At 40.0% G+C, this 17,651-nt stretch overlaps 2 protein-coding genes across 8 annotated transcripts in view; one reads left to right on the top strand and one right to left on the bottom strand.

Moving 5' to 3' along the window:
• The first annotated feature begins 10,379 nt into the window (after positions 1 to 10,379).
• Positions 10,380 to 12,394, top strand: myog (myogenin). 2 transcript variants are annotated; one of them, XM_023325125.1, is made up of 3 exons: positions 10,380 to 11,080; positions 11,395 to 11,488; positions 11,596 to 12,394. In XM_023325125.1, the coding sequence occupies exons 1-3, from the start codon at positions 10,547 to 10,549 to the stop codon at positions 11,712 to 11,714; spliced, it is 747 nt and encodes a 248-aa protein (XP_023180893.1). In that variant the 5' UTR covers positions 10,380 to 10,546; the 3' UTR covers positions 11,715 to 12,394. The 2 variants fall into 2 exon arrangements, with proteins under 2 accessions (XP_023180893.1, XP_005804344.1); XM_005804287.3 differs by having other exon boundaries at positions 11,395 to 11,494.
• Positions 12,395 to 12,493: 99 nt separating this feature from the next.
• LOC102220166 (liprin-alpha-4-like) overlaps positions 12,494 to 17,651 on the bottom strand; it is a 65,225-nt gene continuing 60,067 nt past the window's right edge. For all 6 annotated transcript variants that reach the window (XM_023325119.1, XM_023325120.1, XM_023325118.1 and 3 more), the window contains 6 exons: positions 17,548 to 17,645; positions 16,789 to 16,964; positions 15,716 to 15,784; positions 15,368 to 15,554; positions 15,148 to 15,243; positions 12,494 to 14,731 (listed from right to left, as the gene is read on the bottom strand). In XM_023325119.1, coding sequence (XP_023180887.1) covers positions 15,185 to 15,243; positions 15,368 to 15,554; positions 15,716 to 15,784; positions 16,789 to 16,964; positions 17,548 to 17,645 — 589 coding nt within the window. In that variant the 3' untranslated portion in view covers positions 12,494 to 14,731; positions 15,148 to 15,184. The remainder of the gene's footprint in view (positions 14,732 to 15,147; positions 15,244 to 15,367; positions 15,555 to 15,715; positions 15,785 to 16,788; positions 16,965 to 17,547; positions 17,646 to 17,651) is intronic.

Raw genomic sequence — 17,651 nt, 5'->3', positions numbered from 1 at the left:
ACCATTTCTCTTCTGCTTGCTTGTCCTTGACTTATTTTTGGACCGTTCTTGAGAAGTGGGGCAGACAAGTCGTCCTCTCCTGCTTTCTGTCGGTACATAAATACCACTGCTTCTGTGGAGCAGGATGTTATTTAGGTGCTCATTAGAGCAAGTCTTGTTTGTGGAAAGTCCCCATTTATGTTGTCCCAGACAACTCGCCATAAATGTAATGATGACACAGTAACTTGTCCTTGAAGTTGCTGGGTTACTTTTCAGTGAGTTTTATGGCTTGATTGGCCTTCAAAAGTCCCCTAAATAGTGAATATAGTTTAACTGTGTGTCATAAAGCTCCATGGAGGAGTTAATGAATGAGATTTTTATTTGAAGATGGAAAGAAGACAAGTGAGGGATAAAGTTGTGGTGAAGTATAAAGCAGAGTAATGTTTAAAGACAATACCCCAAGCCTTGAAAGTTTTACAGGATACTTTTCAATCCATAATCTTAAAATGTTTGGAGCAGTCGAATCTTGAATCTGGTTTAGTGAAACATTACTGCTCTGCCGGAGGCATCTAGTGCATCGTCGAGTAAAGGCGAAGAATGCCATAGCACCCCTGGTGACATGGCATCCAGACCTTGGCAGCTCTAGAATGGCATGGCACAGGGAGTGGTGGGGGTGGGGGAGGATCCACATGTTTCCATGGTGACAGTTCCTGCGTTTTTAACATCCCAGAATAGCTCGACACATTCTCTCTTTATCCTTCCATAACCTAGTCTGTTGAATATCACTACTGTGTTTCCAATAATTCACCTCTGAGTATATAAAGATGGGTGTAATTCATAAATACAATTTCCACTCTTCCTCTTCTGATGTCCTTCATGTTTTTGCCTCCATGCTTTTTTTCCCTAGTTGTGTCCCAAGATTTCCCTTCTGACTTCCATGCAGACACACACACACGCTCCCCTTTGTTGTGTCGGACTATTTGGTCGCTGCAGAAACCAGGCCACTATATTTGTCAAGCGTTGACATGAGAGAAGGTCACTGGAGCCCGTGCTAAACAAAGAGAGGAGTTTGGAAGAAGGTATAAAGATAGTAGCTGTTAACAAGGTGGTGAAATAATAACAGAGGTGTGTCGGAATAAAAAGAGATGAAGAAAAGAAGCCACATGATGGAACTGTTACTGAAAAGCTAGTAGTGGTTTCCTCACAGCTATGCACACACATCTTCTGTTGGTAAAGTCTGAAACCTTATTTCCTACTTTGCTTTTAGCTGGACAGTGGTTAGTTGGTGCAAAGTTTCTTGGAGCTAGCTGAAATGTTGAGTCAGAAGTATTTGTGATTTTCAAAGCTCTCGAAGAAGATGATACTTTGCCTGCCAAGCCTGAACTGGGGGTTCCACTAGCTTTGGCTTCACTGAAATAAACTCTGTTCCATGTATGGTGTACAAAGTATTCATACCCATTGAACTTATATTTGGCACATTACAATCAATAACTTTAATGTATCTTATTGGGATTACATATGTCGAGGGTGTTATGAATTGTAATTTTGCATAAAGGTTTAAAAAGCTAATTTATGACCAGAGCACATTCTTCTATATGTTTGCATATAAATGACAATTTTTTCTCATTTTTGAGCAAAGGTCAAAATTATGGAGAGCACGACTATTGGCTATCCTTTAAACTATTTCTCCCAGATGAGCTGTAGATATCTGCAGCTCCTCCAAAGTTACAATATGTCTCATGGCTGACTATTATTAACACTCTCCTTGCCCTGTCTGTCAATGTAAGTGGGCAAAAATCTCTTGGCTGTGGCTTTTCTGTTTTTGAATAATAGAGTAAACAATGCCAAGTGAAACAATCAAACACCAGGATGTTGTTTAGTTACATTACCCTGCTTTAAATCCGCCAAATTCTTATATTTTTTTTGTGTGTTGTATTTATATTTACTTATATTCTATATTCTTATTCCTTGTTTCTTGCATAATTTAAGGTTTTTCTTGCATAATTTAAGGTTTTGGTTACTCACATTTCGTGTGTACCTTAGTATTTAATTTGTATTTTGTATTCTTTTGCATTTTTGCTTACTGTGTGTTAAATTTGTTTTTTGCCTGGGAGCTGCTGGTAACTTCAATTTCCTGAGGGAGTCTTCCCAAAGGATCAATAAAGTACAAGTCTAAGTCTAAATGTTAGATGCGACAGAATGCTGTGTTCCTTGATCTTCATGATGATGATTGTTCACTAAAAGTTTCTTAACAAAGCTCTGAGACCTTCACAGAACAGCTGCCTTTATAACGACATTAAATTATGCCCGAGTGACTAAATTTACTAATTAGGGAACTCCTAGGGACAACTGACCTCTGTTTTATTAAATTCTGTTTTGCAGAGAAAAGAAATTCATGCCACACTTGTCAGAGTTTCAGATAAAAAAAAAAAAAGCTATTTTCTTTCCACTTCATAATTACGTTCTACTTTGTGTTATTCTGTTACACAGTGTCACAACAAACTGAAGTCTGTGGCTGTCGGATGACAAAATGTGAAAAGGATTAAGGATTATGAAAACATATGCGAGGTACTTTAAACGATGTATACGAAACAGTAGACCACTGGCTGTTAACAGTAAGTAACTCCAGAGGTACAGTGAGCTGCATACTGCGATAGTGGGAAGTGGATAATGCACGTGTATGTGTGTTTGTGTATGCTGGATCTTTGGGGCTGAGTGGGATGCCAGTGAAGGGAAGGGCAGTGGATGGCTCGGCCCATTCCTGTGATTTAACATGACACCACTTGCACTAAGACTGCGACAGCTGCACATGCACATGCCGGCCATTCTGTTTGTTGTAGGGGATTACTCTGCGATAAAAGCCCCAGTGAGCTGCAGCGTGGCTGGGGCAGAACTACCGTCCCCATCCACTCCCACCCCCCAACTCCTAAACTTTTGAAAGCTTTCTCCAGGCCTCCAGAGCCCCCTGAAAACACAGGTGGGGCGCATCTTTCTGAACCGTCATGAATGGGAGTATTCTGCTGACCATCAGCCAGGCAGTAGTAGTGTCATATTGCTGTCAGACATCAATCAAGTGGGTCTGCACTGAGGCTTATGTAAGGTTCATTACTCAACAAAAACTCTACAGCACTATATGAATACTTTATTCACTTTTTCATTATCAATTAATCCACCTTTATTAAGATAATGTACTCATTTCCAGTGCTTTGTCCTGTTTCATTGTCAAAGTTGTGAAACCACTTGAAAATCAGTGTTATTAGTAGGAAACGGACTGATTTTAAAGGTCCAATGAGGGGTGTTATGTTATCATGGTGATGGCAGTCAGTAGTCTCTGGCGACAGATTATGGCATCTGCTGCTGTCACTATGGTGACCATAACCTCTGAGTTTGCCAGCCTTTAAACAGAATGTTTTTCACAGGCAGTAAAGATACACCCTGTGCAGTCTCAGCTGAGATAAAATAGATGATGAATTTTATTCACTATATTTTTCTTTCCTGTCTCCTGCCAAAGCAGAGGTCAGTTTAAGGTTTACTGACCACTACTCTCTGTCTATTGTTGGATAAATGTAAGATTTCATTCTGTACTGATGTTAATTAACCTCATTATTGAGGTTAGTAGATTGTCTTTCAAAGTGAAGATATGAAGGCAAATGAACCAAATCTCACAATTAACCCAAATTACATCTGACAGACAGAACTAGCATTACGTTTATGGATCTCAGATCTCAAGGTTTTAGGTTTCAACAGGCCTGCTACGATCACCAAGATCAAGGCTTCAAAATCGGGATTTAATTGGATGCTATAAGCAAAGTGGCGGAGTTTTCTCCAGCTCAATAAAAGGTAAAAGGTAGAGCCTCTTTTACGTGAAAAGCTGCACACTGGCGATCAGCTGGCTTTGCTCATGAGAAACACATATTTGTCTGGTTGGAACTATTTCAGACTGTAAAAAAAAACACTAATGAACAAAGAGTAGGAGAGATTTAAATAGAAGAAAACAAGGTTATGACTTACTGTAAATAACCTTGTTTATATAGGTGGCATAGTGTCTAAGAAAGATTAGTATATCTGAACATGGATTTTGGAAGTTGGTCTGCTCTGCTGAAAGGGTTAAACTCTGTTCAGTTCTCAGAAGCCAGTGGGGAGTGTTGTTTGGCACGTGATCCAAAAATAACTCCCTTTTTCTTCACTTTGTATCCCGTAGGACCAGAAAGGCACCTGGATTACCCACTGTAACTCGTGTGAAGTTAATGTGAAGTTGATATTTACTTGCAGTAGCCTATAAAACTTTCATTTCTTCAAGGTTAAAAGAAAATTATGAGTGAAATTTAACTAAACCCCTTTCAACCTGTCTACTAGATGTTTTTGAAAAATGTCATCCTGAAACACTGATAAGTTTGCTTAAGCATAGCCAAATAAATTCAAACACAGTCAGTGTAAATGAATATTTTTAGTATATTCTGTACATTGTGAGAACTTCTTTTCAGCTAAAAGGACATCAAACCCTCTGTACCCTTGTTCTGTCGCTGGGATCCGATCTCCCTGGACGGATGTCCTGCTTCATCCACCTTTGATTAACGCTCTTTCTCTGTTGTTATCTTACTCTCCTCTTTCATATCTGAGATTTTCAGACGGCACTCAAATGACGGCTCTCTGGGTCAGCGATGATCTTGAGGCTAACCTGGGGTGAGGAGGGCTGATCCACCCGTCCCCGTCCACCCCCACCCCACCGTCCTCAGCTGTCCCACAATGTGTTGCTGCTTGTCACTGAGGAGAAGTGGGACACTGTTGCCAATGACAGGGCAATCCCTGCTGACATACACTCACACAGCCATATGAACACAGAATTGTAAACAACTGAGAATTTTTTTTTTAGCATTAATAGTTAAGTCAGTAATTTTAAATAGAACAACTATTTATTATAGGTGAATGATGTTTACTCATCTGTACATTAATAGTTGTCACAAGAGTAGAAGTTAGATTTGGTGCAAAGTCCCCTAATAGGTATTGATACTGTAGGTAATGTGTAAAAAGACATATAAGAAACAATTTTCTTATTACAAGAAGTATAATTTCACACTTAAGTAGTGTGAAAAAATGTTTGATCTAAATTATTTATGATTTATTCAAAATAAGCTTCACATTAAGAATATACTTTTTTTCAATTCACTTGTAATACAAATGTATATATGTATACATTTGTATTACTTATACACATAAAATACTTATGTATATATCTAGATCTCTCTCTCTATATATATACATACATGTACTGTATATATACTGTACATGTACGTATATATATATATGTATTTTTTTAGATGACACAAATCCAGTTCTATTAGAAATTCTTCAAAATGAGAAAGACAAGTAAACATGCCATTTTAAATAAAAATTATGTGTTTTAATCTTCATAAATCAGGACATGGCTACAAGAGAATAGCTCCCACCTCCCACAGGGATACATTTAGTTATAAAAATATAGCAAAGATGACCTTACCTTCTGTGAACAACATGAAACTGAGGCTGAGAAATAAAAGGCGAAAAGACATCTCTATAACATATGTGAAATATTTCAAGAACAACGGAGGGGGGAGCAGTTTTCTTTTTTGCTTATTTGCATTATCCTGGAAATGTTATGTCACAAGAGGCAAAAACATGGTAAGAAAATATGGCGTATGATGAGGCTGAAGTTGGTCATCTGATTCACAGATATCAATTGTTCTTAAAAGTTGTGAGAACTGATCAAAAAAGCCAGAGCTATGCCATCTCTGTTTAGGGTAAATTCAGATTGTATAGCTTAAAAGTGGCTAAACAAGGACAAAATTAGCTGACAATATCAAATAAAAACACATTTTCTAATCAACAGTAAGTAAGGAGAACAAGACTAGGTGAGGGCTCATATTTATTCTGTTACCACATAGGACAATGATAAAGAGGTTAAAAAAAATGTCCAACTTTCCAGTGTTATAATAAAAATGTTACACATATTTACCAGTTTTCTGACTTGTTTTTATTCAGTGGGGGATCTCAGTCAGTTTTACTTTCTAGCATCTTAAGGACTATGTTCATTCCAGTGAGGATTTGCTTGCATGTTTGATGCTCCAGCACTCGCTCGCACACACACTTTTTAAGTTTTGCTGACAATGGGTTAAAATTACAGAGGGTTATGAGTGACTCTGACACACTGTGTGGACCCCCTCCCTGCTTCACCCGTGAGTCCAACACGGGCGTCTTTGTGCTCCCTCCACCATCAGTGAAGATCCATCACAGACTAACCTGACAGCCAACGGCAGGCCTCTGCCAAAGCTCCAGCTGCACGCTCTGCTTCAAGCCTGAAGCCCAAACTTCAACTGTATACACTGAACATCCTGCCAGCTCCAGTGATATCAATACTTGAGCTAAAACAAAATATCTGTTATCTCTAAAAACTGAAACAGTTTACATGATTTATTTTCTCTTACTTTTTTTTTTGGGAAGATCAAGAATTTACAGAGTTGGGTCAAGGAGGAGAAAAACAAAAGCAGGGAGAAATACACTTATGTATGTAAAATTTTACCTATTTTTTCAAAGGTAAAACTGAATTTCTATTTTTCGTGCACATTTTAAATGAAAAACAAAAATATTAACTGAGGCACGTTTGGCTCTTTCTTCTACTCCACATTTAGTAGCACTGTGTTAGAAACCTTTGCTGTACTTTTAAAAGTTAAATATGGCCCCATTCTCACCTGATAGAGGATTCCAGCTGCTCGAGAGATCAGAGCATCACTTTTGTCATGTTTGTCGTTACATAATGCGATGCATGTTTTCTAGGTGTGCGCTGCAGGGAGGTTGTACTAGGGGGCAATCTCTTTGAACGCCATCCTACCTTGAAATGCTGACAATAAACTTTGGTTTTCACTTGTTGAAATAATCGATGCATACATGCTCAAGATGTAAATAAAATATATATAAAAAAGCTGCATGTTCTCCTTTGAAACATGCACTGATTTTTAAGTTGTACAATTTTAGGTGAGAGCGTAATATTTTAACACAGAAACTTAGTTGTGCATATTTCTGTGTGAGGCTTCCATGTCATTCCTGGATATGAATTTGTTTATTTCCTTTTGTTCTCCAAAGAGATGTTTGTGAAGTTAGCCAATGATTGTAAATTGACTGAAAAGACACTTATCGCTGCAGTCATTTGATTACTTATGCATACATTTCATGAGTTCATATATTTAAATTTATTGTTGGATTTTATTTAAAAACAACAACAAAAAAACTGGTGTTGCAGCTTGCACTCTGACGTAGAAAGAGTAGAATGGCCAAATTAAAGAGAGAAAAATAAAATTAATGCTTACGTTAAAGAGAAACAGAAAACTATCCATCCATCCATTATCTGACTTACACGCTCATTCTTAGAGAGGTTATGAGAGATGCTGGTGCTTATCTCCAGCAGTCAACGGGGAAGAGGCGGGGTACACCCTGGACAGATTGCCTGTCCAAAAAGAAAAATATTTAAAAATCTTTCTCAAACTAATCGCTATGCAAATGTTTGCACTTCATCTACCACAACTTTCACCACATATTGTCATAATATGTGGTGAAGGCTTTGTTCTTAGATCAAAAAGAATGCATCTTTTATGATTTTACAGTTTCTGGAAGTTTTTTCATTTATGCCCAATTAATGTGTCACTAGAAGAAAAAAAAAAAAAAAAGAAAAACTTTTCGAGGTGTATTGGTTCAATATTCCTCACTCAATTTGCCACCGCAGAGTTTGTACCCTGCGTGTGGCTACAAAATACTGCATCCAAATTCTTCTGCCACCGGCAAGCATTTCCTGTTAGCTACAAGTGTCGCAGTGATAAATCTATGACAGTGATACAAGATACGCAGGGATGTAGCACATCTTAAATGCTGCCTGTCATTGCCGTTGCGGCTTCTCTGCTGCTGGAAGTGTGTGTGTTTTCATGCTAGCGGAAGCCAGTCAGAATTAGCTGCTGAGCTATGAGGTAAGATGTGTTCTGGGTGGATTAACACCTGCTGGCTAAGCTAAAACTATGACTGACTGGAAGAGGTCAGGAGAGCCAAAGCCACTTCCTCTGCGCAGTGGTCTCATCATTGCCCCTTGATTTCAAAGAGTAAATTGAGCCAGAGTAATTTTGGTGCTAAACTTACTTCTCTGCTCATGCCTGCCCAGACCTGCTATCTACAGAGCTCAGAAGTGTCACTTATTGCATCACATTGTGCAATCCCCTTGGAAGGAAAATAAAAGAATATGACACCCAGCAACAATGGAATATGCTTCAAAGGCATAGTTCAGGATTTTTGAAGTAAGGTTCTGTCAAATTTTATAAGCAGTTTATAGCTTACCTGCAGTAGATAACTCTTACAGCTTCTTTATTAAGTATAAATCCATATTCATTAGTCCCTGAGGATGAAATTAAAGGCTGGCGCAAGAAGGGCTGAGTCCAAATTGAAACTCTACCATCTTAAAATAACTCTAATCTTAAGAATGTCATTACAAACCTTTAGCTATTCATCACATTTGCAGCAGAAAGGTTATTTATCTAGGAAAAAAATATTGTTTTATTGGGAAATTGAGATTCCCAATAAAACATCAATTATATTGATGCCATTTATTTATTGGGAATAAAACATCAATTTACAGTCCCCAAGTAGCAGTGCGGACTGTTACTTTTGCAGTCCCCACTGCAAAAGTAACAGAACAACTAAAGCAAAGCAAAATAAAGATAATTTAAAAATCAATAAAACAGTGTTCCCAAACTCTACAGCATTACTGCATTTTTACACAGCTCTACTTTAATTTTACTTTGGTTACTCGGACCAGAAATGTTTTACATGTTCCATTCTGACTATATGTTTTACATATGGAGATTATTAATGTGGAACCACCTCCATTATTTACAGAGAAACCAGAATGATATTTTACCTTTAAGATGCCAGAAGTACATCTTGGTCCCTTTCAGACAACCTACTAGCTTCAGGATACTAGGATAAACGAATCTGGATGTTTTAAGTGACTTTTTAATGAATTGTTATTACCTCAGCTACAGTCTACATCTCTCTTGATGTCATAGTGGTATTTGCAAGTGCTCTTTTATAATATTTACACAGATTATAAAGATTAAAGCCCTTGAAGTAAAGGTAACAATGATCTTCCTGTGTCATATATATAAATAGATAATCCTGTGTCAAATATATAAATAGATCAGTCGTCCAATTCCAATTGGAGCAGCTAACTAATTTAAAAGGATGGCTGTGAAAAAATTTCATTTTAAATTGGACCGACTTTAGGATTGGTCTGTAATTTACACATAATCTGATTGTTATTACTTGGAAAATGGTGGCAGGAAGCAGTGCTCCACCAATGATCTTTCAGTATGAAGCAGAAATTAACACAGGCACATCTGAAGCTTTTGCAAACAAAATAACTACCAAATAAAGTAGTAGGGCGCAGTAAACACTAATAGAATAGTTCAATATTTTGCCATTCACACAACTTTCATTTCTCTGTCAAATGATTTGTCTGAATGGAAATATTTTACATGTTTCATACAGGAAAATCACTAGTGGTGGAAAAATCTTCAAACTCCATTTCATGTGCAAGTAATCAACATCGTCTGTGTGCAAAAGTCCCCACTGCAAAAGTGACAACATTCATAAAATAATGTCTGCACAGATCAGCATTGTACCACAAAAATATGCTTTTATCCTGGGTGCTTTGCTTGAGCCTCTAAGAACAACTAATCTGACTTTGTACAAAATGAAGACGCCACAGAGTTATTTTTTACAGGTAATATATTACCTATAACAACCTTTTCGTAGAACCTCATTCAAAAATACTCTCCCTGTAATGCCACCATGTTTACACATTCACAGATGTTCATCGTGAACCTGACATTGCCTTTGTGACCTAGTTTTGAGTAAGCAACTATCTCTGGTCACAAACATCTTCTCGTTACTACAAATTATTCGATCCTAGTAGAGGTGACAGCTGCCTCAAGACTCTTCCTACCACATTGACCCCCCCTCACCCCCACGGAAAAGCGTCTTTTTGTTCTGCGTCACGGAGGAGAACGCAAGTCTGGGATTAACTTATTAAGGCCAACATCTTTGATCTGAGGTTATCTCTTCCATTTCCACGGCAACTTGATCGTACTGTGAATCTTGGCGCACACACACGCACGCAAGTGCTCAAACCCACACACTGAAACACATGAATGGGCCTGAAAGCCCTAGAGAGCATAGCCCAAAAGAGATGTGAAGTGTAGATGTGCAGCAACAGCTAACCATCGTGTCAGGTTTCTGGGGGCTCGTGCTAAATTTAACCCTGTGATCCTGCAGAAGGCAGAGGGGTTTAAATGCCAGCCTACAGTTGCTCCACACCAGTTGTTCACCACACGTCTTCCACTCATTGCAAACTCAGGCCAAGGGGAAGACAGCGCACACGCGTATAGTCCAACACACATCCCAGAGGCAGGAACGAAGACCACTCATTGAAGAGCAGCAACAAACGAAGCAGGGATTGTTGCCCCTTTACATCTAGAGTACAACACGAGCCAATATGGAGCTCTTTGAGACCAACCCATACTTCTTTCCTGATCAGCGATTTTATGAAGGAGGGGACAGCTACTTCCCCTCTCGCCTACCTGGGACATACGACCAAGCTGGTTACCAGGACAGAAACTCCATGATGGGCTTGTGTGGGAGTCTAGCTGGAGGTGCCAGTGTCGGAGTCGCAAGTACTGAGGACAAAGCATCTCCCTCCAGCCTGTCACCTCATTCTGAGACCCACTGCCCTGGTCAGTGCCTGCCCTGGGCCTGTAAGCTGTGCAAAAGAAAGACTGTGACCATGGATCGCCGGAGAGCAGCAACGCTGAGGGAGAAGAGACGTCTGAAGAAGGTGAACGAGGCCTTCGATGCTCTGAAGAGGAGCACCTTGATGAACCCCAACCAGAGGCTGCCCAAAGTGGAGATCTTGCGGAGCGCCATACAGTACATCGAACGGCTACAAGCGCTGGTGTCCTCTCTCAACCAGCAGGACACTGAGACAGGACAGCAGGGACTGCACTACCGACCCACCCCAACCCAGCCCAGAGTGAGTACAACAGGAGTGGGACAAAGAGAGCCAAGATGATAGGCAAATGTGGAGAATGTAGCGAAAAATGGCTGAGAAGTTGTTGGGAAGTAAGAAAAACAAGCTGTAGAATAAAAAAATAATAAAGTGGGTGATTTTTACGTTTCAGATTTAAACTTTTCTAAATTAACAGGCTTATGTTTTAGTCAAATATGCACTTCTCAAACTAATATGGCAGGTTTTGAAAACAAATGTTTTGCGCTGGATTTTTGTGTGCTGTTTTGCATTATAAGTGACTGACAGCAACTTCTGCGTGCGTGTCTTTGTGCTAACAGGTGTCGTCGTCCTGCGAGCCCAGTTCGGGGAGCACCTGCTGCAGCAGCCCCGAGTGGAGCAGCACTCCGGAGCAGTGTCCGCCGAGCTACAGCGGTGAGGGTGAGCGCGGCCAAATATGAACTTTCACCGGATCCCGCAAACAGATTAGTGTTTTGCCGACGGTACTGACTGTGTGATTTGGCCTCTCTCTCTTTCTTCAGATCTCCTGAGTGCTGCTGAATCTCCTGAGCAGGGGAACATGCAGGCCTTGACTTCCATTGTGGACAGCATCTCTGCTTCAGATGGAGCTGTGGCCTTTCCTGTAGACATTTCCAAATAGACCTTTCAAAACAGTGGGAACACAGATGTAGATGCACAGAGATCCGTAAATTACAAAGGAAATATAGCTAATTGGTGATGCTGTTTGACTGGAGTACTTATTTTGTTTTAGTGAATCTACAAACTTTGGTTTTCTGTCTTATGCAAACGATCAAAAATCTGAATTAATGAATTATCAATGCAACTCTACTGGGTCTACTGGCTAAACTGAATTCCTCCTTTTACAATGAGGCCTTATTCCCTGTATTACATGCCTTATCCTGTGGTCCAGTCCTGTTTGTCAGAGCTACAGATGCTCAGTCTAACTTGAGATTCAAAGATTTTGCTGCATGAACCCAAAATCCTAGTTATCTGAGTGAATCTCTGTTAAACCTTCCTCCAGACTCTCAGATGGATTGTATTGTTCTAACTTAATTTAAGTTTTCCTCCGTATCTTTGATTCTTTTTGTGTGAGTTTAATGCTTAAAAAAAAAATACATGAATTTATTTGTGGGGCCAATATGTACCATGGCAGTTTTGACCAAGATCTGCTTAATTTAAACAGGTTATAAATGCTTTTGTTGTAAATACGTTCCCCTTTTTTTTACAGAGTGGTTTTGCCATTTTATTTTGTATCTTTGCTAACTTATTTTTGACTTTTATAACTAAGATTGTTGTGTATTTGTAGATGTTCTGAAAAGTGATATTGTTCTGTTTTAATCCTTGGAATAAAGATGGTTTTCAATAAGCTGTCTTGTGGCTTTAAAGTGCTGAGGACTTCAGGAAGAAGCAGAGTCACAATTCTTTAAAAAACAGCTTTACTCATGTCTATATAGTGTCATAAATACAGTACTTTTTTTTTTTCAGATGGCCAAATAATAAAATCTTGATTTGTCAGCATTGTTTCACACCTGGAATAAAGACACAGTACTCATAGCTGCCACATAGCACATTACACCTTTTAGACACCTTGGAAAAATCTGTAAAATAAATAATAATAATAATAATAATAATAATAATAATAATAATAATAATAATAATAATAATAATAATAATAATAATAATAATAATAATAATAATAATAAAAAAGATTGTATAGCCATCCAGCAGTTCACGAGTTCATATGCTGTGTTCTCATTGGAGGAGTTGGTCAGCTGGGTGTATGGACTGCCCGCTGGCATTTCTTCACAAAAACTGACCATGAGGTGGTAGAGCAGGATAAGACATGTCTCTGTCAGTTACACTGTCTTACAAAAGTAATCATACCCCTTAAGCTTTTCACATTTTCTCACATTACAAATAAAACTATCAGCATATTTTATGAATTCCAAGTTGTGTGTACTAGAATAAAAACCTTAAAAGTGTGGCATGCATTTTGAGTTGGATCCCTTTACTCTGCAAAGAGCAAGGAGCACAACAGACAGATCAGAGATGAAGTTGTGGAGAAGCTTAAAGAAAAATCTCAACTGCAAACATACCGACATGGCTAAACTGAAAAAACTGAAATCAGCGAAACAGCCAAGAATCCCAAGTAATTTATGCATGAAGGGTGAAATACTAAAATGCATGCCACACTTTTCACACTTTCTTCTGTGAAATATTTTGAAAACCATGAATCCTTGATCTGTCACTACACAATTTGTGCTAGTTCAAGTTCATACATTGCATAAAATCCTGGTAAAAAGGAAAAAAAAAAACAACAAACAAACAAAACATTTATTTTGTGACTGTAACATGACAAAACTTCAAATATTTTAAGGGCTATGGATGCTTTTGAAGGCCAGTGCAGAGCAGCGCAAGTCACTGACTGATGTATGTTGAGCAGCAATTTATTGTTTGACATGAGAGAAAGTTTGGAATTGACAGAAGTGAGCTACAGTGTCCACACTAAAATTCACACACACAAAGAGTCAAAGTCACATGGTTAGGGTCGGCCTTTCACACACACACACACACAAACACACCCCCACAATCACACTTGACCCCTTCAAAAGTCTCCAGGAGATAGGCTGATTTGCTCAATCTCTCTCTCTCTCTCTCTCATTCACACACACGCACACACACTCCCTATTCATGCCTCACATTAAATTTCTCTCTCTAGGCTACATAGTGTCATACAGAAGGCGACAGAGGCGAAGAGAGGAAAAGAAATTACAGCTACATCGTGTCAAAAGGTTTGGTGGGGGGGACAGAAGAAGAGGAGAAGAAGAGAGAATTGGACCCATGAACCTGTGAGGAGTCCTTGTAAAAACACACACTTCTTTCAGTGAGTCCCTCCCACCAATTAATCACACACAGCGCACAGCAAATGACACGCAAAGGTCCAACACAGAGAGAAAGGGAAAGAAGGAGAAAGAGAACAGTCACTATTGAATACAGGGCATTGGGTTTCAAACAGCAATATTATATTACTTTCCATATATATTTCCAATATATATATATTATATATATAATATTTCTATAAAAAACATAAGTCATCCATTTTTCTGTACAGAGATGATAAATGAGTAATACCTTGCATAACCGGTAGAAGGTTAATGTGCAGAGTGATCTGCCACTTATACAAGTATTCATCACTCTTGAGTCCGAAGCAACGACTTGCTCGTCATCTCCTTAAATCTTTTTCACAACTGTCGTGTTAACACAGGAAGATTCGTTTGGTCTTGGCCGTTTCAGGACGATCAGAACCAGGACTAGACCACACAGCTGAGACAAGGAGAGCAGGAACACGACACCACAACAACGAGGCTACTGGGAGCACTGGGGTAAACAAGGCGAGGCCGGGACGAGCCTCCTTTACAGCAGCAGCGGAAAGCAGCCAACGAGCGCTCTCGGAGAGCAAAGGTCAGAGGTGCCCCCTGTATTGCACGAGTCCGGGGGGCGGGGAGGAGAGAGATGTGGAAGGTGGGAGGTGAGGCTGGGCGTGAGAGGGGAGAAGACTCCGCCCCCTCCTGGCGCACCCAATCCTTCCCTCTCCAGATTTGGCATATCACTCTCAAAAGGCCGCAAGCATGTGTCCGTACAAGTAATGAGAATGCACTGGAAGAGAGATTCAGTGGCAGGATTATTGCAGCATGAGAGAAAGGAAGGAAAAATTAAGACTTTAACATTGAGTACAGCACTGTGCAAATATTTCAATAATTTTTTATTTATTCATGCTTATTTGTACTTTGTTTCCATGAAGACTCACATTAACACAGGCTTTCTGAAGGTGTTTCAAAATCTATTCTGGAAAAAATGCTGCTGCCTACTTAAAGATTTTTACTAACACTTATAGGTTTATTGTAAGATTATTTTAGTAAATATATTTTCGTAAATGTCATTTTTTTTACTAGCCTTTCACTAGAGGGTATCACTGACAGTCCTCTGGACAAATGTTAAGTTAGCTCCCTATTAGACTACAGGTTGATAGTCCACCAACAGACACGTTCAGCTAGAAAACACAACAAACGTACCTGTTAGAGCTAGTGCTCCTGTTAATAAGTAGTGTCGTTAGCAGGAATAGGTCCGCACTGCAGAGGGGTCAAGTCTTGGAGGCGCAGGGGGAGGAACTTAAGAAGGCGTGGCAAAGTAGGTGTTGAGCACAGCACGACACAAAGGACACAACATGCGGTTAGTCAGTCAGTCTAGCCACAGAGTAGCTACGGAGTGAGCGTGGCCAGCACTGTAACTAACCTTCAGGCTGAAGTTGCTTCTTGGCAGCCAAATTCATGGAAGGCGGCATCGACATAGCGGGCATGCGGAAGCCAGCAGGCAGCGTTTCCATGGAGCCTGCCATCATCCCCAGACCCGTCCCTCCCTCACGAGCCCGAAACCTCTTGCGCCACGAGGGTGAGCGTCGAAACGACTTGTCATCTCCACTCTGTGAGAGGGAAAATAGAGAAAAGTGTGCTGTTTATAAAGAGGAAAACACTAAAATATCATCTGAGGATGCAACATAGAGAGGAGCAGTTAATCTGAAAACATAACACAGCCTAGGTAAAAGCAATCACCACCGAAGAGAAAAAGTTCTTGCAAAGTCACCTCCTCCAGTCGGCGGTCTGTTCCCAAGGCTAGAAGGTTGTTAAACTCCCTCTCTAGAACCTGCCTTGCCTGAAAAACACATAGAATTCATTCAAACCTTGATCAAGCATAATGTTAATATTGCCTGATATACAGTGATTTTTTCCCCTTTGCAGCTCAAACAGCTCCGAGTGGCTTATTGTACCTGGCACAAGATGCTAACTGTAAGTAAAGGTGAGGGGCCTTTGTGGATTTTGACTGAAATCTAGAAAATCTGAAGGCTAAATCAACACCTCATACTTTGAGCCCCTCAAACTGTTTCTGAACCATATCTGGTTTCCGGCAGGGTGCGTCACACCTGCTGACAACGATTACACAGGCACTCAAGCTGGTCTGTGGTCGTGCAAACAACACATTTTGATCTGTAGCAGTTTGTCTGTTGTTTTTCCTGGCTTGCTGTGTGACAGAATAGAGAGCTGGCTAGAGTGAACCTCGTTTCCCACCCCAACCTCTGGAGACAGGCTTAACTGTAGTTGTTAGGACATGTATAGAAACAACAATTATATTCAAATTATTAATAGAAATATTCACAGTTTGCTGAAACTCAATTACTATGCTGATAACGCAGCTATATGTTTGAGTAGTGGAAAACAGGAAGTGAATAGTGTGTTTTGGGAGAGTTTCTATTGGCTATAAATGTCAACATGTTAAAGGAATAGTTCAAGATTTTTTAAGGTTATTTTTAGAGGTTAGACGCAGTTATTTTCTTACCTGAATCAGATCAAACAAACAGCTTCAGTGTATATACTCATATTCTTCTCTGTACATAACAGTTCAATTAAAATTTGGCAGTGGTTTGAAGTTTCAAAAACCCCTCATGGTCCAGTTAATATTGATTTATACTAAATTAAGATGTCAAGAGAGTTGAAACTAACGTCATAATAAATTACGAACTGCTTGTACAGAATTTCACTTCACAGATCCTGACCCATTTATTTAAAACTTTACTACATGTAACACCAGACAAAGCAGAAGTAACAAATTAAATGGGATCATACATGTAAGCCGCACATGGCTGTTCCCTGTATAACCACCTGTGTGTTTTGCATGGGGATCTGCAGGATGAGCGCTAGGCTGCTGTAATCGAAGGTTTCATCGAGAGCGACGAGCGCCCCATGAACTCCGCTCTCCAGCAGGTTGCCGCTGTACTCCCTCAGACCGATGGACTGGACCCAGTGGATCACCTGTTCGTTGGTCCACACCAAAACGTCTGAAATAAAAACAGAGCGGTGGCACAGTGTTAAATAAACACTTTACCTAATGTGCCTCATAAACAGCAAATAGAGACGTTTAGTGAAAGAGCGACATAAAGAGGTAATGTGCATGGCCGCATGGCGTCAACTCTCTGGCACACTCCCTTTGTTCACTTGAAGCACAGCTGTCAGCCAGCTTTCCAAGTTGGAACAGGCGCAACGTGTGTGTGCGTGTGTGAGTGTTTATGTGTGCGCAAACAGAGTTGGACTGTGATATGAAGCGACAGCTGAGTCAAGTTCATGCGCTGAGCTCAAGGTCAAAAGGGCGAGAGGGACGGCTGGATTTAAATGTGTGTGTCGGCGTGTGTGTGGGGCACTCCACACGCAAGTGGGGCTTTAGATCACAAGACTGGCTTGTTGATAGTTTAAGGAGCACCTGTTATAGTGCCAAGCACAAATTGACACTATCGAATGAATGGTTCTCCAGAAACACACTTTTTCTGATTAAACAGGAGAGCCTATTCATGCATGTAGGGGTGTGTGTGGGCGTGTGCGTGTGTGTGTTTGCTACACATGAGGATGACTGTGTGTAAACGGTACCTTTCATATCGTGTTGACTGTCTTCTCTCCGACGGTCCAGCTCTTTCCTGTCATAATTGAGTCTCTTCAAGCACATAATTCCATACTGCAGACTAGCCCTAGGG

Source organism: Xiphophorus maculatus, chromosome 20 (assembly GCF_002775205.1).
Source record: "Xiphophorus maculatus strain JP 163 A chromosome 20, X_maculatus-5.0-male, whole genome shotgun sequence".
NCBI lineage: Eukaryota > Metazoa > Chordata > Actinopteri > Cyprinodontiformes > Poeciliidae > Xiphophorus > Xiphophorus maculatus.
Note: the sequence above shows the minus strand (reverse complement) of the source record. Positions and strands in the feature narration are given on the sequence as shown.

Coding starts and splice junctions, on each gene's coding strand:
- myog (XM_005804287.3), top strand. CDS start 10,547: ATGGAGCTCTTTGAGACCAACCCATACTTCTTTCCTGATCAGCGATTT. Junction 11,081..11,394: donor CCACCCCAACCCAGCCCAGA/GTGAGTACAACA, acceptor TTGTGCTAACAG/GTGTCGTCGTCCTGCGAGCC. Junction 11,495..11,595: donor GCCGAGCTACAGCGGTGAGG/GTGAGCGCGGCC, acceptor CTCTTTCTTCAG/ATCTCCTGAGTGCTGCTGAA.